Here is a 24,769-nt window from a genome sequence, read left to right as displayed (position 1 = left end):
CGTCCTCCCCCGTGTGTGACGCTTCCCTCCTCCCCGGTGTGTGACACGCTCCCCTCCTCCCCGGTGTGTGACACGCTCCTGTCCTCCCCGGTGGTGTGACGCTCCCCTCCTCCCCGGTGTGTGACACGCTCCCCTCCTCCCCGGTGTGTGACGCTCCCCTCCTCCCCGGTGTGTGACACGCTCCCCTCCTCCCCGGTGTGTGACATGCTCCCCTCCTCCCCGGTGTGTGACACGCGCCTGTCCTCCCCGGTGTGTGACACGCTCCCCTCCTCCCCGGTGTGTGACACACTCCCCTCCTCCCCGGGTGTGTGACACACTCCCCTCCTCCCCGGTGTGTGACACTCCCGTCCTCCCCGGTGTGTGACACGCTCCCCTCCTCCCCGGTGTGTGGGACACGCTCCCGTCCTCCCCGGTGTGTGACACGCCCCTCCTCCCCGGTGTGTGACACGCTCCCCTCCTCCCCGGTGTGTGACACACTCCGTCCTCCCCGGTGTGTGACACGCTCCCGTCCTCCCCGGTGTGTGACACGCTCCCCTCCTCCCCGGTGTGTGACACGCTCCCGTCCTCCCGGTGTGTGACACGCCCCTCTTCCCCGGTGTGTGACACTTGCCTGGCTCTGCAGACTCTGCTCTTCCGGTGTTTGCTGCCGGTAATTCATGCGCACAACCTCACTCAGAGAGTGTACGTACGCCGCGCGCATCCGAAGGTCAGGGGTCAGCTTCCTGTACTCTTCCTCCTACAGGACCACAACAGCACGATGTAACTAAGGCATGCACACACGTGTGCTGTGAAACAAACATGAACTGAGACAATAACACACACACACACACACACGCACTGTGAAACACACATGCAGTGAGGCCTTGATATAGTACATGCATGTACTATGACACACATGCATTGAGGTACTTATATACACACATGTACTGTGAAATAGACATGCACAGAGGCAGATACACACACGTGTATAAAGCAAACATGAACTGAGACACTAATACACACATGAACTTTGAAACATTCTTGCACTGAGGCACTGATACACACGAACGTACTGATACACACGCACGTACTGATACACACGCACGCACTGATACACACGCACGCACTGATACACACGCACGCACTGATACACACGCACGTACTGATACACACGCACGCACTGATACACACGCACGCACTGATACACACGCACGTACTGATACACACGCGATACACACGCACGTACTGATACACACGCACGCACTGATACACACGCACGCACTGATACACACGCACGCACTGATACACACGCACGCACTGATACACACGCACGTACTGATACACACGCACGCACTGATACACACGCACGTACTGATACACACGCACGTACTGATACACACGCACGTACTGATACACACGCACGCACTGATACACACGCACGCACTGATACACACGCACGCACTGATACACACGCACGCACTGATACACACGCACGTACTGATACACACGCACGTACTGATACACACGCACGTACTGATACACACGCACGTACTGATACACACGCACGTACTGATACACACGCACGTACTGATACACACGCACGTACTGATACACACGCACGCACTGATACACACGCACGCACTGATACACACGCACGCACTGATACACACGCACGCACTGATACACACGCACGCACTGATACACACGCACGTACTGATACACACGCACGTACTGATACACACGCACGTACTGATACACACGCACGTACTGATACACACGCACGTACTGATACACACGCACGTACTGATACACACGCACGCACTGATACACACGCACGCACTGATACACACGCACGTACTGATACACACACAGGCACTGATACACACGCACGTACTGATACACACACACGTACTGATACACACGCACGCACTGATACACACGCACGTACTGATACACACACATGCACTGAGGCACTGGTATACACGCACGTACTGATACACACACATGCACTAAGGCACTGGTATACACGCACTGATACACTTTGAGAGGAGCGCTGGGTCTGTTTATTTGGGAGAAGCGCTGGGTCTGTGTATTTGGGAGGAGCTCAGTGTCTGTGTATTTGGGAGGAGCTCAGTGTCTGTGTATTTGGGAGGAGCGCGGGGTCTGTGTATTTGGGAGGAGCGCGGGGTCTGTGTATTTGGGAGGAGCGCGGGGTCTGTGTATTTGGGAGGAGCGCGGGGTCTGTGTATTTGGGAGGAGCGCTGGGTCTGTGTATTTGGGGGGAGCGCAGGGTTTGTGTATTTGGGAGGAGCGCAGGGTCTGTGTATTTGGGAGGAGCGCTGGTTCTGTGTATTTGGGAGGAGCGCTGGGTCTGTGTATTTGGGAGGAGCGCTGGGTCTGTGTATTTGGGAGGAGCGCGGGGTCTGTGTATTTGGGAGGAGCGCGGGGTCTGTGTATTTGGGAGGAGCGCTGGGTCTGTGTATTTGGGAGGAGCGCGGGGTCTGTGTATTTGGGAGGAGCGCAGGGGTCTGTGTATTTGGGAGGAGCGCAGGGTCTGTGTATTTGGGAGGAGCTCAGTGTCTGTGTATTTGGGAGGAGCGCGGGGTCTGTGTATTTGGGAGGAGCGTTGGGTCTGTGTATTTGGGAGGAGCGCGGGGTCTGTGTATTTGGGAGGAGCGCGGGGTCTGTGTATTTGGGAGGAGCGCGGGGTCTGTGTATTTGGGAGGAGCGTTGGGTCTGTATTTGGGAGGAGCTCAGTGTCTGTGTATTTGGGAGGAGCGCAGGGTCTGTGTATTTGGGGGGAGCGCAGGGTTTGTGTATTTGGGAGGAGCGCAGGGTCTGTGTATTTGGGAGGAGCGCTGGTTCTGTGTATTTGGGAGGAGCGCAGGGTTTGTGTATTTGGGAGGAGCGCAGGGTCTGTGTATTTGGGAGGAGCGCGGGGTCTGTGTATTTGGGAGGAGCGCTGGGTCTGTGTATTTGGGAGGAGCGCGGGGTCTGTGTATTTGGGAGGAGCGCGGGGTCTGTGTATTTGGGAGGAGCGCTGGGTCTGTGTATTTGGGGGGAGCGCAGGGTTTGTGTATTTGGGAGGAGCGCAGGGTCTGTGTATTTGGGAGGAGCGCTGGTTCTGTGTATTTGGGAGGAGCGCTGGGTCTGTGTATTTGGGAGGAGCGCTGGGTCTGTGTATTTGGGAGGAGCGCGGGGTCTGTGTATTTGGGAGGAGCGCGGGGTCTGTGTATTTGGGAGGAGCGCTGGGTCTGTGTATTTGGGAGGAGCGCGGGGTCTGTGTATTTGGGAGGAGCGCAGGGGTCTGTGTATTTGGGAGGAGCGCAGGGTCTGTGTATTTGGGAGGAGCTCAGTGTCTGTGTATTTGGGAGGAGCGCGGGGTCTGTGTATTTGGGAGGAGCGTTGGGTCTGTGTATTTGGGAGGAGCGCGGGGTCTGTGTATTTGGGAGGAGCGCGGGGTCTGTGTATTTGGGAGGAGCGCAGGGTCTGTGTATTTGGGAGGAGCGCAGGGGTCTGTGTATTTGGGAGGAGCGTTGGGTCTGTATTTGGGAGGAGCTCAGTGTCTGTGTATTTGGGAGGAGCGCGGGGTCTGTGTATTTGGGAGGAGCGTTGGGTCTGTGTATTTGGGAGGAGCGCGGGGTCTGTGTATTTGGGAGGAGCGCGGGGTCTGTGTATTTGGGAGGAGCGCGGGGTCTGTGTATTTGGGAGGAGCGTTGGGTCTGTATTTGGGAGGAGCTCAGTGTCTGTGTATTTGGGAGGAGCGCAGGGTCTGTGTATTTGGGAGGAGCGCGGGGTCTGTGTATTTTGGAGGAGCGTTGGGTGTGTATTTGGGAGGAGCGTTGGGTCTGTGTATTTGGGAGGAGCGCAGGGTCTGTGTATTTGGGAGGAGCGCGGGGGTCTGTGTATTTGGGAGGAGCGCGGGGGTCTGTGTATTTGGGAGGAGCGCTGGGTCTGTGTATTTGGGAGGAGCGCGGGGTCTGTGTATTTGGGAGGAGCGCAGGGGTCTGTGTATTTGGGAGGAGCGTTGGGTGTGTATTTGGGAGGAGCTCAGGGTCTGTGTATTTGGGAGGAGCGTTGGGTGTGTATTTGGGAGGAGCTCAGGGTCTGTGTATTTGGGAGGAGCGTTGGGTCTGTATTTGGGAGGAGCTCAGTGTCTGTGTATTTGGGAGGAGCGCAGGGTCTGTGTATTTGGGAGGAGCGCGGGGGTCTGTGTATTTGGGAGGAGCGCTGGGTCTGTGTATTTGGGAGGAGCGCTGGGTCTGTGTATTTGGGAGGAGCGCGGGGTCTGTGTATTTGGGAGGAGCGCAGGGTCTGTCTATTTGGGAGGAACGCAGGGTCTGTGTATTTGGGAGGAGCGCTGGGTCTGTGTATTTGGGAGGAGCGTGGGGGTCTGTGTATTTGGGAGGAGCGCGGGGTCTGTGTATTTGGGAGGAGCTCAGTGTCTGTGTATTTGGGAGGAGCGTGGGGGTCTGTGTATTTGGGAGGAGCGCGGGGTCTGTGTATTTGGGAGGAGCGTTGGGTGTGTATTTGGCAGGAGCGTTGGGTCTGTGTATTTGGGAGGAGCGCAGGGTCTGTGTATTTGGGAGGAGCGCAGGGTCTGTGTATTTGGGAGGAGCGCGGGGGTCTGTGTATTTGGGAGGAGCGCTGGGTCTGTGTATTTGGGAGGAGCGCTGTTTCTGTGTATTTGGGAGGAGCGCGGGGTCTGTGTATTTGGGAGGAGCGCGGGGTCTGTGTATTTGGGAGGAGCGCTGGGTCTGTGTATTTGGGGGGAGCGCAGGATTTGTGTATTTGGGAGAAGCGCAGGGTCTGTGTATTTGGGAGGAGCGCAGGGTCTGTGTATTTGGGAGGAGCGCAGGGGTCTGTGTATTTGGGAGGAGCGCTGGGTGTGTATTTGGGAGGAGCGTTGGGTCTGTATTTGGGAGGAGCTCAGTGTCTGTGTATTTGGGAGGAGCGCAGGGTCTGTGTATTTGGGAGGAGCGCGGGGTCTGTGTATTTGGGAGGAGCGCTGGGTCTGTGTATTTGGGAGGAGCGCGGGGTCTGTGTATTTGGGAGGAGCGCGGGGTCTGTGTATTTGGGAGGAGCGCTGGGTCTGTGTATTTGGGGGGAGCGCAGGGTTTGTGTATTTGGGAGGAGCGCAGGGTCTGTCTATTTGGGAGGAGCTCAGTGTCTGTGTATTTGGGAGGAGCGCAGGGGTCTGTGTATTTGGGAGGAGGGCGGGGTCTGTGTATTTGGGAGGAGCGTTGGGTGTGTATTTGGGAGGAGCGTTGGGTCTGTATTTGGGAGGAGCTCAGAGTCTGTGTATTTGGGAGGAGCGCAGGGTCTGTGTATTTGGGAGGAGCGCGGGGGTCTGTGTATTTGGGAGGAGCGCTGGGTCTGTGTATTTGGGAGGAGCGCTGGGTCTGTGTATTTGGGAGGAGCTCAGTGTCTGTGTATTTGGGAGGAGCTCAGTGTCTGTGTATTTGGGAGGAGCGCGGGGGTCTGTGTATTTGGGAGGAGCGCGGGGGTCTGTGTATTTGGGAGGAGCGCTGGGTCTGTGTATTTGGGAGGAGCTCAGTGGTCTGTGTATTTGGGAGGAGCGTTGGGTGTGTATTTGGGAGGAGCGTTGGGTCTGTATTTGGGAGGAGCTCAGTGTCTGTGTATTTGGGAGGAGCGCAGGGTTTGTGTATTTGGGAGGAGCGCGGGGGTCTGTGTATTTGGGAGGAGCGCAGGGTTTGTGTATTTGGGAGGAGCGCGGGGGTCTGTGTATTTGGGAGGAGCGCTGGGTCTGTGTATTTGGGAGGAGCGCTGGGTCTGTGTATTTGGGAGGAGCGCAGGGGTCTGTGTATTTGGGAAGAGCGTTGGGTGTGTATTTGGGATGAGCGCGGGGTCTGTGTATTTGGGAGGAGCGTTGGGTCTGTATTTGGGAGGAGCTCAGTATCTGTGTATTTGGGAGGAGCGCAGGGTCTGTGTATTTGGGAGGAGCGCGGGGGTCTGTGTATTTGGGAGGAGCGCTGGGTCTGTGTATTTGGGAGGAGCGCTGGGTCTGTGTATTTGGGAGGAGCGCGGGGTCTGTGTATTTGGGAGGAGCGCTGGGTCTGTGTATTTGGGGGGAGCGCAGGGTTTGTGTATTTGGGAGGAGCGCAGGGTCTGTCTATTTGGGAGGAGCTCAGTGTCTGTGTATTTGGGAGGAGCGCAGGGGTCTGTGTATTTGGGAGGAGCGTTGGGTGTGTATTTGGGAGGAGCGTTGGGTGTGTATTTGGGAGGAGCTCAGTGTCTGTGTATTTGGGAGGAGCGCAGGGTCTGTGTATTTGGGAGGAGCGCGGGGGTCTGTGTATTTGGGAGGAGCGCTGGGTCTGTGTATTTGGGAGGAGCGCTGGGTCTGTGTATTTGGGAGGAGCGCGGGGTCTGTGTATTTGGGAGGAGCGCGGGGTCTGTGTATTTGGGAGGAGCGCTGGGTCTGTGTATTTGGGGGGAGCGCAGGGTTTGTGTATTTGGGAGGAGCGCAGGGTCTGTCTATTTGGGAGGAGCGCAGGGTCTGTCTATTTGGGAGGAGCGCGGGGTCTGTGTATTTGGGAGGAGCGTGGGGGTCTGTGTATTTGGGAGGAGCGCGGGGTCTGTGTATTTGGGAGGAGTGTTGGGTTTGTATTTGGGAGGAGCGTTGGGTCTGTATTTGGGAGGAGCTCAGTGTCTGTGTATTTGGGAGGAGCGCGGGGGTCTGTGTATTTGGGAGGAGCGCAGGGTCTGTGTATTTGGGAGGAGCGCAGGGGTCTGTGTATTTGGGAGGAGCGCTGGGTCTGTGTATTTGGGAGGAGCGCAGGGTCTGTGTATTTGGGAGGAGCGCTGGGTCTGTGTATTTGGGAGGAGCGCAGGGTCTGTGTATTTGGGAGGAGCGCAGGGGTCTGTGTATTTGGGAGGAGCGTTGGGTGTGTATTTGGGAGGAGCGTTGGGTCTGTATTTGGGAGGAGCTCAGTGACTGTGTATTTGGGAGGAGCGCGGGGGTCTGTGTATTTGGGAGGAGCGCTGGGTCTGTGTATTTGGGAGGAGCGCTGGGTCTGTGTATTTGGGAGGAGCGCGGGGTCTGTGTATTTGGGAGGAGGGCGGGGTTTGTGTATTTGGGAGAGGGCGGGGTTTGTGTATTTGGGAGGAGGGCGGGGTTTGTGTATTTGGGAGGAGGGCGGGGTTTGTGTATTTGGGAGGAGGGCGGGGTTTGTGTATTTGGGAGGAGGGCGGGGTTTGTGTATTTGGGAGGAGCGCGGGGTCTGTGTATTTGGGAGGAGCACAGGGTCTGTGTATTTGGGAGGAGCGCTGGGTCTGTGTATTTGGGGGGAGTGCAGGGTTTGTGTATTTGGGAGGAGCGCAGGGTCTGTGTATTTGGGAGGAGCGCTGGGTCTGTGTATTTGGGAGGAGCGCAGGGTCTATGTATTTGGGAGGAGCGTTGGGTGTGTATTTGGGAGGAGCGTTGGGTCTGTATTTGGGAGGAGCTCAGTGTCTGTGTATTTGGGAGGAGCGCAGGGTCTGTGTATTTGGGAGGAGCGCTGGGTCTGTGTATTTGGGAGGAGCGCAGGGTTCTGTGTATTTGGGAGGAGCGTTGGGTGTGTATTTGGGAGGAGCGTTGGGTCTGTATTTGGGAGGAGCTCAGTGTCTGTGTATTTGGGAGGAGCGCAGTGTCTGTGTATTTGGGAGGAGCGCGGGGGTCTGTGTATTTGGGAGGAGCGCGGGGGTCTGTGTATTTGGGAGGAGCGCTGGGTCTGTGTATTTGGGAGGAGCTCAGTGGTCTGTGTATTTGGGAGGAGCGTTGGGTGTGTATTTGGGAGGAGCGTTGGGTCTGTATTTGGGAGGAGCTCAGTGTCTGTGTATTTGGGAGGAGCGCAGGGTCTGTGTATTTGGGAGGAGCGCGGGGGTCTGTGTATTTGGGAGGAGCGCTGGGTCTGTGTATTTGGGAGGAGCTCAGTGTCTGTGTATTTGGGAGGAGCGCAGGGTCTGTGTATTTGGGAGGAGCGCGGGGGTCTGTGTATTTGGGAGAAGCGCTGGGTCTGTGTATTTGGGAGGAGCGCGGGGTCTGTGTATTTGGGAGGAGCGCGGGGTCTGTGTATTTGGGAGGAGCGCGGGGTCTGTGTATTTGGGAGGAGCGCGGGGGTCTGTGTATTTGGGAGGAGCGCTGGGTCTGTGTATTTGGGAGGAGCTCAGTGGTCTGTGTATTTGGGAGGAGCGCAGGGGTCTGTGTATTTGGGAGGAGCGTTGGGTGTGTATTTGGGAGGAGCGTTGGGTCTGTATTTGGGAGGAGCTCAGTGTCTGTGTATTTGGGAGGAGCGCAGGGTCTGTGTATTTGGGAGGAGCGCGGGGGTCTGTGTATTTGGGAGGAGCGCTGGGTCTGTGTATTTGGGAGGAGCGCTGGGTCTGTGTATTTGGGAGGAGCGCGGGGTCTGTGTATTTGGGAGGAGCGCGGGGTCTGTGTATTTGGGAGGAGCGCTGGGTCTGTGTATTTGGGGGGAGCGCAGGGTTTGTGTATTTGGGAGGAGCGCAGGGTCTGTGTATTTGGGAGGAGCGCAGGGTCTGTGTATTTGGGAGGAGCGCAGGGGTCTGTGTATTTGGGAGGAGCGTTGGGTCTGTATTTGGGAGGAGCTCAGTGTCTGTGTATTTGGGAGGAGCGCGGGGGTCTGTGTATTTGGGAGGAGCGCAGGGGTCTGTGTATTTGGGAGGAGCGCTGGGTCTGTGTATTTGGGAGGAGCTCAGTGGTCTGTGTATTTGGGAGGAGCGCAGGGGTCTGTGTATTTGGGAGGAGCGTTGGGTGTGTATTTGGGAGGAGCGTTGGGTCTGTATTTGGGAGGAGCTCAGTGTCTGTGTATTTGGGAGGAGCGCAGGGTCTGTGTATTTGGGAGGAGCGCGGGGTCTGTGTATTTGGGAGGAGCGCGGGGTCTGTGTATTTGGGAGGAGCGCTGGGTCTGTGTATTTGGGGGGAGCGCAGGGTTTGTGTATTTGGGAGGAGCGCAGGGTCTGTGTATTTGGGAGGAGCGCAGGGTCTGTGTATTTGGGAGGAGCGCAGGGGTCTGTGTATTTGGGAGGAGCGCGGGGTCTGTGTATTTGGGAGGAGGGCGGGGTCTGTGTATTTGGGAGGAGCGCAGGGGTCTGTGTATTTGAGAGGAGCGTTGGGTGTGTATTTGGGAGGAGCGTTGGGTCTGTATTTGGGAGGAGCTCAGTGTCTGTGTATTTGGGAGGAGCGCGGGGGTCTGTGTATTTGGGAGGAGCGCGGGGGTCTGTGTATTTGGGAGGAGCGCTGGGTCTGTGTATTTGGGAGGAGGGCGGGGTCTGTGTATTTGGGAGGAGCTCAGTGGTCTGTGTATTTGGGAGGAGCGCGGGGGTCTGTGTATTTGGGAGGAGGGCGGGGTCTGTGTATTTGGGAGGAGCTCAGTGGTCTGTGTATTTGGGAGGAGCGCAGGGGTCTGTGTATTTGGGAGGAGCGCAGGGGTCTGTGTATTTGGGAGGAGCGCGGGGTCTGTGTATTTGGGAGGAGCGTTGGGTGTGTATTTGGGAGGAGCGTTGGGTCTGTATTTGGGAGGAGCTCAGTGTCTGTGTATTTGGGAGGAGCGCAGGGTCTGTGTATTTGGGAGGAGCTCAGTGTCTGTGTATTTGGGAGGAGCGCAGGGTCTGTGTATTTGGGAGGAGCTCAGTGTCTGTGTATTTGGGAGGAGCGCGGGGTCTGTGTATTTGGGAGGAGCGTTGGGTGTGTATTTGGGAGGAGCGTTGGGTCTGTATTTGGGAGGAGCTCAGTGTCTGTGTATTTGGGAGGAGCGCAGGGTCTGTGTATTTGGGAGGAGCGCGGGGGTCTGTGTATTTGGGAGGAGCGCTGGGTCTGTGTATTTGGGAGGAGCGCTGGGTCTGTGTATTTGGGAGGAGCGCGGGGTCTGTGTATTTGGGAGGAGCGCGAGGTCTGTGTATTTGTGAGGAGCGCTGGGTCTGTGTATTTGGGGGGAGCGCAGGGTTTGTGTATTTGGGAGGAGCGCAGGGTCTGTGTATTTGGGAGGAGCGCAGGGTCTGTGTATTTGGGAGGAGCGCAGGGGTCTGTGTATTTGGGAGGAGCGTTGGGTGTGTATTTGGGAGGAGCATTGGGTCTATATTTGGGAGGAGCGCAGGGTCTGTGTATTTGGGAGGAGCGCAGGGTCTGTGTATTTGGGAGGAGCGCGGGGGTCTGTGTATTTGGGAGGAGCGCTGGGTCTGTGTATTTGGGAGGAGCGCTGGCTCTGTGTATTTGGGAGGAGCGCGGGGTCTGTGTATTTGGGAGGAGCGCGGGGTCTGTGTATTTGGGAGGAGCGCTGGGTCTGTGTATTTGGGGGGAGCGCAGGGTCTGTGTATTTGGGAGGAGCGCTGGGTCTGTGTATTTGGGAGGAGCGTTGGGTCTGTGTATTTGGGAGGAGCGCGGGGTCTGTGTATTTGGGAGGAGCGCGGGGTCTGTGTATTTGGGAGGAGCGCAGGGTCTGTGTATTTGGGAGGAGCGCGGGGGTCTGTGTATTTGGGAGGAGCGCTGGGTCTGTGTATTTGGGAGGAGCGTGGGGTCTGTGTATTTGGGAGGAGCGCGGGGTCTGTGTATTTGGGAGGAGCGCTGGGTCTGTGTATTTGGGAGGAGCGCGGGGTCTGTGTATTTGGGAGGAGGGCGGGGTCTGTGTATTTGGGAGGAGGGCGGGGTTTGTGTATTTGGGAGGAGGGCGGGGTTTGTGTATTTGGGAGGAGGGCGGGTTTTGTGTATTTGGGAGGAGGGCGGGGTTTGTGTATTTGGGAGGAGGGCGGGGTTTGTGTATTTGGGAGGAGCGCGGGGTCTGTGTATTTGGGAGGAGCGCGGGGTCTGTGTATTTGGGAGGAGGGCGGGGTTTGTGTATTTGGGAGGAGGGCGGGGTTTGTGTATTTGGGAGGAGCGCGGGGTCTGTGTATTTGGGAGGAGCGCTGGGTCTGTGTATTTGGGAAGGGCGCTGGGTCTGTGTATTTGGGAGGAGCTCAGTGTCTGTGTATTTGGGAGGAGCGCGGGGTCTGTGTATTTGGGAGGAGCGTTGGGTGTGTATTTGGGAGGAGCGTTGGGTCTGTATTTGGGAGGAGCTCAGTGTCTGTGTATTTGGGAGGAGCGCAGGGTCTGTGTATTTGGGAGGAGCGCGGGGGTCTGTGTATTTGGGAGGAGCGCTGGGTCTGTGTATTTGGGAAGGGCGCTGGGTCTGTGTATTTGGGAGGAGCGCGGGGTCTGTGTATTTGGGAGGAGCGCGGGGTTTGTGTATTTGGGAGGAGCGCTGGGTCTGTGTATTTGGGGGGAGCGGAGGGTTTGTGTATTTGGGAGGAGCGCAGGGTCTGTGTATTTGGGAGGAGCGCAGGGTCTGTGTATTTGGGAGGAGCGCAGGGTCTGTGTATTTGGGAGGAGCGCTGGGTCTGTGTATTTGGGGGGAGCGCAGGGTTTGTGTATTTGGGAGGAGCGTTGGGTGTGTATTTGGGAGGAGCGTTGGGTCTGTATTTGGGAGGAGCTCAGTGTCTGTGTATTTGGGAGGAGCGCGGGGGTCTTTGTATTTGGGAGGAGCGCGGGGGTCTGTGTATTTGGGAGGAGCGCTGGGTCTGTGTATTTGGGAGGAGCGTTGGGTCTGTATTTGGGAGGAGCGTTGGGTCTGTATTTGGGAGGAGCGCAGGGTCTGTGTATTTGGGAGGAGCGCGGGGGTCTGTGTATTTGGGAGGAGCGCTGGGTCTGTGTATTTGGGAGGAGCGCTGGGTCTGTGTATTTGGGAGGAGCGCGGGGTCTGTGTATTTGGGAGGAGCGCTGGGTCTGTGTATTTGGGGGGAGCGCAGGGTTTGTGTATTTGGGAGGAGCGCAGGGTCTGTCTATTTGGGAGGAGCTCAGTGTCTGTGTATTTGGGAGGAGCGCAGGGGTCTGTGTATTTGGGAGGAGCGTTGGGTGTGTATTTGGGAGGAGCGTTGGGTGTGTATTTGGGAGGAGCTCAGTGTCTGTGTATTTGGGAGGAGCGCAGGGTCTGTGTATTTGGGAGGAGCGCGGGGGTCTGTGTATTTGGGAGGAGCGCTGGGTCTGTGTATTTGGGAGGAGCGCTGGGTCTGTGTATTTGGGAGGAGCGCGGGGTCTGTGTATTTGGGAGGAGCGCGGGGTCTGTGTATTTGGGAGGAGCGCTGGGTCTGTGTATTTGGGGGGAGCGCAGGGTTTGTGTATTTGGGAGGAGCGCAGGGTCTGTCTATTTGGGAGGAGCGCAGGGTCTGTCTATTTGGGAGGAGCGCGGGGTCTGTGTATTTGGGAGGAGCGTGGGGGTCTGTGTATTTGGGAGGAGCGCGGGGTCTGTGTATTTGGGAGGAGTGTTGGGTTTGTATTTGGGAGGAGCGTTGGGTCTGTATTTGGGAGGAGCTCAGTGTCTGTGTATTTGGGAGGAGCGCGGGGGTCTGTGTATTTGGGAGGAGCGCAGGGTCTGTGTATTTGGGAGGAGCGCAGGGGTCTGTGTATTTGGGAGGAGCGCTGGGTCTGTGTATTTGGGAGGAGCGCTGTTTCTGTGTATTTGGGAGGAGCGCGGGGTCTGTGTATTTGGGAGGAGCGCGGGGTCTGTGTATTTGGGAGGAGCGCTGGGTCTGTGTATTTGGGAGGAGCGCAGGGTCTGTGTATTTGGGAGGAGCGCAGGGGTCTGTGTATTTGGGAGGAGCGTTGGGTGTGTATTTGGGAGGAGCGTTGGGTCTGTATTTGGGAGGAGCTCAGTGACTGTGTATTTGGGAGGAGCGCGGGGGTCTGTGTATTTGGGAGGAGCGCTGGGTCTGTGTATTTGGGAGGAGCGCTGGGTCTGTGTATTTGGGAGGAGCGCGGGGTCTGTGTATTTGGGAGGAGGGCGGGGTTTGTGTATTTGGGAGAGGGCGGGGTTTGTGTATTTGGGAGGAGGGCGGGGTTTGTGTATTTGGGAGGAGGGCGGGGTTTGTGTATTTGGGAGGAGGGCGGGGTTTGTGTATTTGGGAGGAGGGCGGGGTTTGTGTATTTGGGAGGAGCGCGGGGTCTGTGTATTTGGGAGGAGCACAGGGTCTGTGTATTTGGGAGGAGCGCTGGGTCTGTGTATTTGGGGGGAGTGCAGGGTTTGTGTATTTGGGAGGAGCGCAGGGTCTGTGTATTTGGGAGGAGCGCTGGGTCTGTGTATTTGGGAGGAGCGCAGGGTCTATGTATTTGGGAGGAGCGCAGGGTTCTGTGTATTTGGGAGGAGCGTTGGGTGTGTATTTGGGAGGAGCGTTGGGTCTGTATTTGGGAGGAGCTCAGTGTCTGTGTATTTGGGAGGAGCGCGGGGTCTGTGTATTTGGGAGGAGCGCGGGGTCTGTGTATTTGGGAGGAGCGCGGGGTCTGTGTATTTGGGAGGAGCGCAGGGTCTGTGTATTTGGGAGGAGCGCGGGGGTCTGTGTATTTGGGAGGAGCGCTGGGTCTGTGTATTTGGGAGGAGCGCTGTTTCTGTGTATTTGGGAGGAGCGTGGGGTCTGTGTATTTGGGAGGAGCGCGGGGTCTGTGTATTTGGGAGGAGCGCTGGGTCTGTGTATTTGGGAGGAGCGCGGGGTCTGTGTATTTGGGAGGAGGGCGGGGTCTGTGTATTTGGGAGGAGGGCGGGGTTTGTGTATTTGGGAGGAGGGCGGGGTTTGTGTATTTGGGAGGAGGGCGGGTTTTGTGTATTTGGGAGGAGGGCGGGGTTTGTGTATTTGGGAGGAGGGCGGGGTTTGTGTATTTGGGAGGAGCGCGGGGTCTGTGTATTTGGGAGGAGCGCGGGGTCTGTGTATTTGGGAGGAGGGCGGGGTTTGTGTATTTGGGAGGAGGGCGGGGTTTGTGTATTTGGGAGGAGCGCGGGGTCTGTGTATTTGGGAGGAGCGCTGGGTCTGTGTATTTGGGAAGGGCGCTGGGTCTGTGTATTTGGGAGGAGCTCAGTGTCTGTGTATTTGGGAGGAGCGCGGGGTCTGTGTATTTGGGAGGAGCGTTGGGTGTGTATTTGGGAGGAGCGTTGGGTCTGTATTTGGGAGGAGCTCAGTGTCTGTGTATTTGGGAGGAGCGCAGGGTCTGTGTATTTGGGAGGAGCGCGGGGGTCTGTGTATTTGGGAGGAGCGCTGGGTCTGTGTATTTGGGAAGGGCGCTGGGTCTGTGTATTTGGGAGGAGCGCGGGGTCTGTGTATTTGGGAGGAGCGCGGGGTTTGTGTATTTGGGAGGAGCGCTGGGTCTGTGTATTTGGGGGGAGCGGAGGGTTTGTGTATTTGGGAGGAGCGCAGGGTCTGTGTATTTGGGAGGAGCGCAGGGTCTGTGTATTTGGGAGGAGCGCAGGGGTCTGTGTATTTGGGAGGAGCGTTGGGTGTGTATTTGGGAGGAGCGTTGGGTCTGTATTTGGGAGGAGCTCAGTGTCTGTGTATTTGGGAGGAGCGCGGGGGTCTGTGTATTTGGGAGGAGCGCGGGGGTCTGTGTATTTGGGAGGAGCGCTGGGTCTGTGTATTTGGGAGGAGCGTTGGGTCTGTATTTGGGAGGAGCGTTGGGTCTGTATTTGGGAGGAGCGCAGGGTCTGTGTATTTGGGAGGAGCGCGGGGGTCTGTGTATTTGGGAGGAGCGCGGGGTCTGTGTATTTGGGAGGAGCGCTGGGTCTGTGTATTTGGGAAGGGCGCTGGGTCTGTGTATTTGGGAGGAGCTCAGTGTCTGTGTATTTGGGAGGAGCGCGGGGTCTGTGTATTTGGGAGGAGCGTTGGGTGTGTATTTGGGAGGAGCGTTGGGTCTGTATTTGGGAGGAGCTCAGTGTCTGTGTATTTGGGAGGAGCGCAGGGTCTGTGTATTTGGGAGGAGCGCGGGGGTCTGTGTATTTGGGAGGAGCGCTGGGTCTGTGTATTTGGGAAGGGCGCTGGGTCTGTGTATTTGGGAGGAGCGCGGGGTCTGTGTATTTGGGAGGAGCGCGGGGTTTGTGTATTTGGGAGGAGCGCTGGGTCTGTGTATTTGGGGGGAGCGGAGGGTTTGTGTATTTGGGAGGAGCGCAGGGTCTGTGTATTTGGGAGGAGCGCAGGGTCTGTGTATTTGGGAGGAGCGCAGGGGTCTGTGTATTTGGGAGGAGCGTTGGGTGTGTATTTGGGAGGAGCGTTGGGTCTGTATTTGGGAGGAGCTCAGTGTCTGTGTATTTGGGAGGAGCGCGGGGGTCTGTGTATTTGGGAGGAGCGCGGGGGTCTGTGTATTTGGGAGGAGCGCTGGGTCTGTGTATTTGGGAGGAGCGTTGGGTCTGTATTTGGGAGGAGCGTTGGGTCTGTATTTGGGAGGAGCGCAGGGTCTGTGTATTTGGGAGGAGCGCGGGGGTCTGTGTATTTGGGAGGAGCGCTGGGTCTGTGTATTTGGGAGGAGCGCTGGGTCTGTGTATTTGGGAGGAGCGCGGGGTCTGTGTATTTGGGAGGAGCGCTGGGTCTGTGTATTTGGGGGGAGCGCAGGGTTTGTGTATTTGGGAGGAGCGCAGGGTCTGTCTATTTGGGAGGAGCTCAGTGTCTGTGTATTTGGGAGGAGCGCAGGGGTCTGTGTATTTGGGAGGAGCGTTGGGTGTGTATTTGGGAGGAGCGTTGGGTGTGTATTTGGGAGGAGCTCAGTGTCTGTGTATTTGGGAGGAGCGCAGGGTCTGTGTATTTGGGAGGAGCGCAGGGTCTGTGTATTTGGGAGGAGCGCGGGGGTCTGTGTATTTGGGAGGAGCGCTGGGTCTGTGTATTTGGGAGGAGCGCTGGGTCTGTGTATTTGGGAGGAGCGCGGGGTCTGTGTATTTGGGAGGAGCGCGGGGTCTGTGTATTTGGGAGGAGCGCTGGGTCTGTGTATTTGGGGGGAGCGCAGGGTTTGTGTATTTGGGAGGAGCGCAGGGTCTGTCTATTTGGGAGGAGCGCAGGGTCTGTCTATTTGGGAGGAGCGCGGGGTCTGTGTATTTGGGAGGAGCGTGGGGGTCTGTGTATTTGGGAGGAGCGCGGGGTCTGTGTATTTGGGAGGAGTGTTGGGTTTGTATTTGGGAGGAGCGTTGGGTCTGTATTTGGGAGGAGCTCAGTGTCTGTGTATTTGGGAGGAGCGCGGGGGTCTGTGTATTTGGGAGGAGCGCAGGGTCTGTGTATTTGGGAGGAGCGCAGGGGTCTGTGTATTTGGGAGGAGCGCTGGGTCTGTGTATTTGGGAGGAGCGCTGTTTCTGTGTATTTGGGAGGAGCGCTGGGTCTGTGTATTTGGGAGGAGCGCTGTTTCTGTGTATTTGGGAGGAGCGCGGGGTCTGTGTATTTGGGAGGAGCGCGGGGTCTGTGTATTTGGGAGGAGCGCTGGGTCTGTGTATTTGGGAGGAGCGCAGGGTCTGTGTATTTGGGAGGAGCGCAGGGGTCTGTGTATTTGGGAGGAGCGTTGGGTGTGTATTTGGGAGGAGCGTTGGGTCTGTATTTGGGAGGAGCTCAGTGACTGTGTATTTGGGAGGAGCGCGGGGGTCTGTGTATTTGGGAGGAGCGCTGGGTCTGTGTATTTGGGAGGAGCGCTGGGTCTGTGTATTTGGGAGGAGCGCGGGGTCTGTGTATTTGGGAGGAGGGCGGGGTTTGTGTATTTGGGAGAGGGCGGGGTTTGTGTATTTGGGAGGAGGGCGGGGTTTGTGTATTTGGGAGGAGGGCGGGGTTTGTGTATTTGGGAGGAGGGCGGGGTTTGTGTATTTGGGAGGAGGGCGGGGTTTGTGTATTTGGGAGGAGGGCGGGGTTTGTGTATTTGGGAGGAGGGCGGGGTTTGTGTATTTGGGAGGAGCGCGGGGTCTGTGTATTTGGGAGGAGCACAGGGTCTGTGTATTTGGGAGGAGCGCTGGGTCTGTGTATTTGGGGGGAGTGCAGGGTTTGTGTATTTGGGAGGAGCGCAGGGTCTGTGTATTTGGGAGGAGCGCTGGGTCTGTGTATTTGGGAGGAGCGCAGGGTCTATGTATTTGGGAGGAGCGCAGGGTTCTGTGTATTTGGGAGGAGCGTTGGGTGTGTATTTGGGAGGAGCGTTGGGTCTGTATTTGGGAGGAGCTCAGTGTCTGTGTATTTGGGAGGAGCGCAGTGTCTGTGTATTTGGGAGGAGCGCGGGGGTCTGTGTATTTGGGAGGAGCGCGGGGGTCTGTGTATTTGGGAGGAGCGCTGGGTCTGTGTATTTGGGAGGAGCTCAGTGGTCTGTGTATTTGGGAGGAGCGTTGGGTGTGTATTTGGGAGGAGCGTTGGGTCTGTATTTGGGAGGAGCTCAGTGTCTGTGTATTTGGGAGGAGCGCAGGGTCTGTGTATTTGGGAGGAGCGCGGGGGTCTGTGTATTTGGGAGGAGCGCTGGGTCTGTGTATTTGGGAGGAGCTCAGTGTCTGTGTATTTGGGAGGAGCGCAGGGTCTGTGTATTTGGGAGGAGCGCGGGGGTCTGTGTATTTGGGAGAAGCGCTGGGTCTGTGTATTTGGGAGGAGCGCGGGGTCTGTGTATTTGGGAGGAGCGCGGGGTCTGTGTATTTGGGAGGAGCGCGGGGTCTGTGTATTTGGGAGGAGCGCGGGGGTCTGTGTATTTGGGAGGAGCGCTGGGTCTGTGTATTTGGGAGGAGCGCTGGGTCTGTGTATTTGGGAGGAGCTCAGTGGTCTGTGTATTTGGGAGGAGCGTTGGGTCTGTATTTGGGAGGAGCTCAGTGTCTGTGTATTTGGGAGGAGCGCAGGGTCTGTGTATTTGGGAGGAGCGCGGGGGTCTGTGTATTTGGGAGGAGCGCTGGGTCTGTGTATTTGGGAGGAGCGCTGGGTCTGTGTATTTGGGAGGAGCGCGGGGTCTGTGTATTTGGGAGGAGCGCTGGGTCTGTGTATTTGGGAGGAGCGCGGGGTCTGTGTATTTGGGAGGAGCGCGGGGCTCGTGTATTTGGGAGGAGCGCGGGGTCTGTGTATTTGGGAGGAGCGCGGGGTCTGTGTATTTGGGAGGAGCGCTGGGTCTGTGTATTTGGGGGGAGCGCAGGGTTTGTGTATTTGGGAGGAGCGCAGGGTCTGTGTATTTGGGAGGAGCGCAGGGTCTGTGTATTTGGGAGGAGCGCGGGGGTCTGTGTATTTGGGAGGAGCGCAGGGTCTGTGTATTTGGGAGGAGCGCAGGGTCTGTGTATTTGGGAGGAGCGTTGGGTCTGTATTTGGGAGGAGCTCAGTGTCTGTGTATTTGGGAGGAGCGCGGGGGTCTGTGTATTTGGGAGGAGCGCTGGGTCTGTGTATTTGGGAGGAGCTCAGTGGTCTGTGTATTTGGGAGGAGCGCAGGGGTCTGTGTATTTGGGAGGAGCATTGGGTGTGTATTTGGGAGGAGCGTTGGGTCTGTATTTGGGAGGAGCTCAGTGTCTGTGTATTTGGGAGGAGCGCAGGGTCTGTGTATTTGGGAGGAGCGCGGGGTCTGTGTATTTGGGAGGAGCGCGGGGTCTGTGTATTTGGGAGGAGCGCTGGGTCTGTGTATTTGGGGGGAGCGCAGGGTTTGTGTATTTGGGAGGAGCGCAGGGTCTGTGTATTTGGGAGGAGCGCAGGGTCTGTGTATTTGGGAGGAGCGCAGGGGTCTGTGTATTTGGGAGGAGCGCGGGGTCTGTGTATTTGGGAGGAGGGCGGGGTCTGTGTATTTGGGAGGAGCGCAGGGGTCTGTGTATTTGAGAGGAGCGTTGGGTGTGTATTTGGGAGGAGCGTTGGGTCTGTATTTGGGAGGAGCTCAGTGTCTGTGTATTTGGGAGGAGCGCGGGGGTCTGTGTATTTGGGAGGAGCGCAGGGGTCTGTGTATTTGGGAGGAGCGTTGGGTGTGTATTTGGGAGGAGCGTTGGGTCTGTATTTGGGAGGAGCGCAGGGTCTGTGTATTTGGGAGGAGCGCGGGGGTCTGTGTATTTGGGAGGAGCGCAGGGGTCTGTGTATTTGAGAGGAGCGTTGGGTGTGTATTTGGGAGGAGCGTTGGGTCTGTATTTGGGAGGAGCGCAGGGTCTGTGTATTTGGGAGGAGCGCGGGGGTCTGTGTATTTGGGAGGAGCGCAGGGGTCTGTGTATTTGGGAGGAGCGTTGGGTGTGTATTTGGGAGGAGCGTTGGGTCTGTATTTGGGAGGAGCTCAGTGTCTGTGTATTTGGGAGGAGCGCAGGGTCTGTGTATTTGGGAGGAGCGCGGGGTCTGTGTATTTGGGAGGAGCGCGGGGTCTGTGTATTTGGGAGGAGCGCTGGGTCTGTGTATTTGGGGGGAGCGCAGGGTTTGTGTATTTGGGAGGAGCGCAGGGTCTGTGTATTTGGGAGGAGCGCAGGGTCTGTGTATTTGGGAGGAGCGCAGGGGTCTGTGTATTTGGGAGGAGCGCGGGGTCTGTGTATTTGGGAGGAGGGCGGGGTCTGTGTATTTGGGAGGAGCGCAGGGGTCTGTGTATTTGAGAGGAGCGTTGGGTGTGTATTTGGGAGGAGCGTTGGGTCTGTATTTGGGAGGAGCTCAGTGTCTGTGTATTTGGGAGGAGCGCGGGGGTCTGTGTATTTGGGAGGAGCGCGGGGGTCTGTGTATTTGGGAGGAGCGCTGGGTCTGTGTATTTGGGAGGAGGGCGGGGTCTGTGTATTTGGGAGGAGCTCAGTGGTCTGTGTATTTGGGAGGAGCGCGGGGGTCTGTGTATTTGGGAGGAGGGCGGGGTCTGTGTATTTGGGAGGAGCTCAGTGGTCTGTGTATTTGGGAGGAGCGCAGGGGTCTGTGTATTTGGGAGGAGCGCAGGGGTCTGTGTATTTGGGAGGAGCGCGGGGTCTGTGTATTTGGGAGGAGCGTTGGGTGTGTATTTGGGAGGAGCGTTGGGTCTGTATTTGGGAGGAGCTCAGTGTCTGTGTATTTGGGAGGAGCGCAGGGTCTGTGTATTTGGGAGGAGCTCAGTGTCTGTGTATTTGGGAGGAGCGCAGGGTCTGTGTATTTGGGAGGAGCTCAGTGTCTGTGTATTTGGGAGGAGCGCGGGGTCTGTGTATTTGGGAGGAGCGTTGGGTGTGTATTTGGGAGGAGCGTTGGGTCTGTATTTGGGAGGAGCTCAGTGTCTGTGTATTTGGGAGGAGCGCAGGGTCTGTGTATTTGGGAGGAGCGCGGGGGTCTGTGTATTTGGGAGGAGCGCTGGGTCTGTGTATTTGGGAGGAGCGCTGGGTCTGTGTATTTGGGAGGAGCGCGGGGTCTGTGTATTTGGGAGGAGCGCGGGGTCTGTGTATTTGTGAGGAGCGCTGGGTCTGTGTATTTGGGGGGAGCGCAGGGTTTGTGTATTTGGGAGGAGCGCAGGGTCTGTGTATTTGGGAGGAGCGCAGGGTCTGTGTATTTGGGAGGAGCGCAGGGGTCTGTGTATTTGGGAGGAGCGCTGGGTCTGTGTATTTGGGAGGAGCGTTGGGTGTGTATTTGGGAGGAGCATTGGGTCTATATTTGGGAGGAGCGCAGGGTCTGTGTATTTGGGAGGAGCGCAGGGTCTGTGTATTTGGGAGGAGCGCGGGGGTCTGTGTATTTGGGAGGAGCGCTGGGTCTGTGTATTTGGGAGGAGCGCTGGCTCTGTGTATTTGGGAGGAGCGCGGGGTCTGTGTATTTGGGAGGAGCGCGGGGTCTGTGTATTTGGGAGGAGCGCTGGGTCTGTGTATTTGGGGGGAGCGCAGGGTCTGTGTATTTGGGAGGAGCGCTGGGTCTGTGTATTTGGGAGGAGCGTTGGGTCTGTGTATTTGGGAGGAGCGCGGGGTCTGTGTATTTGGGAGGAGCGCGGGGTCTGTGTATTTGGGAGGAGCGCAGGGTCTGTGTATTTGGGAGGAGCGCGGGGGTCTGTGTATTTGGGAGGAGCGCTGGGTCTGTGTATTTGGGAGGAGCGCTGTTTCTGTGTATTTGGGAGGAGCGTGGGGTCTGTGTATTTGGGAGGAGCGCGGGGTCTGTGTATTTGGGAGGAGCGCTGGGTCTGTGTATTTGGGAGGAGCGCGGGGTCTGTGTATTTGGGAGGAGGGCGGGGTCTGTGTATTTGGGAGGAGGGCGGGGTTTGTGTATTTGGGAGGAGGGCGGGGTTTGTGTATTTGGGAGGAGGGCGGGTTTTGTGTATTTGGGAGGAGGGCGGGGTTTGTGTATTTGGGAGGAGGGCGGGGTTTGTGTATTTGGGAGGAGCGCGGGGTCTGTGTATTTGGGAGGAGCGCGGGGTCTGTGTATTTGGGAGGAGGGCGGGGTTTGTGTATTTGGGAGGAGGGCGGGGTTTGTGTATTTGGGAGGAGCGCGGGGTCTGTGTATTTGGGAGGAGCTCAGTGTCTGTGTATTTGGGAGGAGCGCAGGGTCTGTGAATTTGGGAGGAGCGCGGGGGTCTGTGTATTTGGGAGGAGCGCTGGGTCTGTGTATTTGGGAGGAGCTCAGTGTCTGTGTATTTGGGAGGAGCGCGGGGTCTGTGTATTTGGGAGGAGCGTTGGGTGTGTATTTGGGAGGAGCGTTGGGTCTGTATTTGGGAGGAGCTCAGTGTCTGTGTATTTGGGAGGAGCGCAGGGTCTGTGTATTTGGGAGGAGCGCGGGGGTCTGTGTATTTGGGAGGAGCGCTGGGTCTGTGTATTTGGGAAGGGCGCTGGGTCTGTGTATTTGGGAGGAGCGCGGGGTCTGTGTATTTGGGAGGAGCGCGGGGTTTGTGTATTTGGGAGGAGCGCTGGGTCTGTGTATTTGGGGGGAGCGGAGGGTTTGTGTATTTGGGAGGAGCGCAGTGTCTGTGTATTTGGGAGGAGCGCAGGGTCTGTGTATTTGGGAGGAGCGCAGGGTCTGTGTATTTGGGAGGAGCGCAGGGTCTGTGTATTTGGGAGGAGCGCAGGGTCTGTGTATTTGGGAGGAGCGCAGGGTCTGTGTATTTGGGAGGAGCGCAGGGTCTGTGTATTTGGGAGGAGCGCAGGGTCTGTGTATTTGGGAGGAGCGCTGGGTCTGTGTATTTGGGAGGAGCGCAGGGTCTGTGTATTTGGGAGGAGCGCAGGGTCTGTGTATTTGGGAGGAGCGCAGGGTCTGTGTATTTGGGAGGAGCGCAGGGTCTGTGTATTTGGGAGGAGCGCTGGGTCTGTGTATTTGGGAGGAGCGCAGGGTCTGTGTATTTGGGAGGAGCGCTGGGTCTGTGTATTTGGGAGGAGCTCAGTGGTCTGTGTATTTGGGAGGAGCGCAGGGGTCTGTGTATTTGGGAGGAGCGTTGGGTGTGTATTTGGGAGGAGCGTTGGGTCTGTATTTGGGAAGAGCTCAGTGTCTGTGTATTTGGGAGGAGCGCAGGGTCTGTGTATTTGGGAGGAGCGCAGGGTCTGTGTATTTGGGAGGAGCGCTGGGTCTGTGTATTTGGGAGGAGCGCAGGGTCTGTGTATTTGGGAGGAGCGCTGGGTCTGTGTATTTGGGAGGAGCGCTGGGTCTGTGTATTTGGGAGGAGCGCGGGGTCTGTGTATTTGGGAGGAGCGCTGGGTCTGTGTATTTGGGAGGAGCGCGGGGTCTGTGTATTTGGGAGGAGCGCAGGGCGTGTATTTGGGAGGAGCGCGGGGTCTGTGTATTTGGGAGGAGCGTTGGGTGTGTATTTGGGAGGAGCGCGGGGTCTGTGTATTTGGGAGGAGCGCGGGGTCTGTGTATTTGGGAGGAGCGCGGGGTCTGTGTATTTGGGAGGAGCGCTGGGTTTGTGTATTTGGGAGGAGCGCAGGGTCTGTGTATTTGGGAGGAGCGCTGGGTCTGTGTATTTGGGAGGAGCGCAGGGTCTATGTATTTGGGAGGAGCGCAGGGTTCTGTGTATTTGGGAGGAGCGTTGGGTGTGTATTTGGGAGGAGCGTTGGGTCTGTATTTGGGAGGAGCTCAGTGTCTGTGTATTTGGGAGGAGCGCGGGGTCTGTGTATTTGGGAGGAGCGCGGGGTCTGTGTATTTGGGAGGAGCGCGGGGTCTGTGTATTTGGGAGGAGCGCAGGGTCTGTGTATTTGGGAGGAGCGCGGGGGTCTGTGTATTTGGGAGGAGCGCTGGGTCTGTGTATTTGGGAGGAGCGCTGTTTCTGTGTATTTGGGAGGAGCGTGGGGTCTGTGTATTTGGGAGGAGCGCGGGGTCTGTGTATTTGGGAGGAGCGCTGGGTCTGTGTATTTGGGAGGAGCGCGGGGTCTGTGTATTTGGGAGGAGGGCGGGGTCTGTGTATTTGGGAGGAGGGCGGGGTTTGTGTATTTGGGAGGAGGGCGGGGTTTGTGTATTTGGGAGGAGGGCGGGTTTTGTGTATTTGGGAGGAGGGCGGGGTTTGTGTATTTGGGAGGAGGGCGGGGTTTGTGTATTTGGGAGGAGCGCGGGGTCTGTGTATTTGGGAGGAGCGCGGGGTCTGTGTATTTGGGAGGAGGGCGGGGTTTGTGTATTTGGGAGGAGGGCGGGGTTTGTGTATTTGGGAGGAGCGCGGGGTCTGTGTATTTGGGAGGAGCGCTGGGTCTGTGTATTTGGGAAGGGCGCTGGGTCTGTGTATTTGGGAGGAGCTCAGTGTCTGTGTATTTGGGAGGAGCGCGGGGTCTGTGTATTTGGGAGGAGCGTTGGGTGTGTATTTGGGAGGAGCGTTGGGTCTGTATTTGGGAGGAGCTCAGTGTCTGTGTATTTGGGAGGAGCGCAGGGTCTGTGTATTTGGGAGGAGCGCGGGGGTCTGTGTATTTGGGAGGAGCGCTGGGTCTGTGTATTTGGGAAGGGCGCTGGGTCTGTGTATTTGGGAGGAGCGCGGGGTCTGTGTATTTGGGAGGAGCGCGGGGTTTGTGTATTTGGGAGGAGCGCTGGGTCTGTGTATTTGGGGGGAGCGGAGGGTTTGTGTATTTGGGAGGAGCGCAGGGTCTGTGTATTTGGGAGGAGCGCAGGGTCTGTGTATTTGGGAGGAGCGCAGGGGTCTGTGTATTTGGGAGGAGCGTTGGGTGTGTATTTGGGAGGAGCGTTGGGTCTGTATTTGGGAGGAGCTCAGTGTCTGTGTATTTGGGAGGAGCGCGGGGGTCTGTGTATTTGGGAGGAGCGCGGGGGTCTGTGTATTTGGGAGGAGCGCTGGGTCTGTGTATTTGGGAGGAGCGTTGGGTCTGTATTTGGGAGGAGCGTTGGGTCTGTATTTGGGAGGAGCGCAGGGTCTGTGTATTTGGGAGGAGCGCGGGGGTCTGTGTATTTGGGAGGAGCGCGGGGTCTGTGTATTTGGGAGGAGCGCTGGGTCTGTGTATTTGGGAAGGGCGCTGGGTCTGTGTATTTGGGAGGAGCTCAGTGTCTGTGTATTTGGGAGGAGCGCGGGGTCTGTGTATTTGGGAGGAGCGTTGGGTGTGTATTTGGGAGGAGCGTTGGGTCTGTATTTGGGAGGAGCTCAGTGTCTGTGTATTTGGGAGGAGCGCAGGGTCTGTGTATTTGGGAGGAGCGCGGGGGTCTGTGTATTTGGGAGGAGCGCTGGGTCTGTGTATTTGGGAAGGGCGCTGGGTCTGTGTATTTGGGAGGAGCGCGGGGTCTGTGTATTTGGGAGGAGCGCGGGGTTTGTGTATTTGGGAGGAGCGCTGGGTCTGTGTATTTGGGGGGAGCGGAGGGTTTGTGTATTTGGGAGGAGCGCAGGGTCTGTGTATTTGGGAGGAGCGCAGGGTCTGTGTATTTGGGAGGAGCGCAGGGGTCTGTGTATTTGGGAGGAGCGTTGGGTGTGTATTTGGGAGGAGCGTTGGGTCTGTATTTGGGAGGAGCTCAGTGTCTGTGTATTTGGGAGGAGCGCGGGGGTCTGTGTATTTGGGAGGAGCGCGGGGGTCTGTGTATTTGGGAGGAGCGCTGGGTCTGTGTATTTGGGAGGAGCGTTGGGTCTGTATTTGGGAGGAGCGTTGGGTCTGTATTTGGGAGGAGCGCAGGGTCTGTGTATTTGGGAGGAGCGCGGGGGTCTGTG

At 57.3% G+C, this 24,769-nt stretch overlaps 1 protein-coding gene across 1 annotated transcript in view; it reads right to left on the bottom strand.

The window, feature by feature from the left end:
• Positions 1-610: 610 nt before the first annotated feature.
• LOC142475568 (dynein heavy chain domain-containing protein 1-like) overlaps positions 611-24,769 on the bottom strand; it is a gene marked incomplete at its 3' end in the record, with an annotated part of 79,420 nt that continues 55,261 nt past the window's right edge. Inside the window, exon 8 of the mRNA XM_075581365.1 lies at positions 611-736. Within this exon, the coding sequence (XP_075437480.1) occupies positions 611-736 (126 nt within the window). The remainder of the gene's footprint in view (positions 737-24,769) is intronic.

Source organism: Ascaphus truei, unplaced genomic scaffold (assembly GCF_040206685.1).
Source record: "Ascaphus truei isolate aAscTru1 unplaced genomic scaffold, aAscTru1.hap1 HAP1_SCAFFOLD_1272, whole genome shotgun sequence".
In the NCBI taxonomy this organism is placed as follows: domain Eukaryota; kingdom Metazoa; phylum Chordata; class Amphibia; order Anura; family Ascaphidae; genus Ascaphus; species Ascaphus truei.
This window is presented reverse-complemented; position numbering and strand designations above follow the sequence as displayed.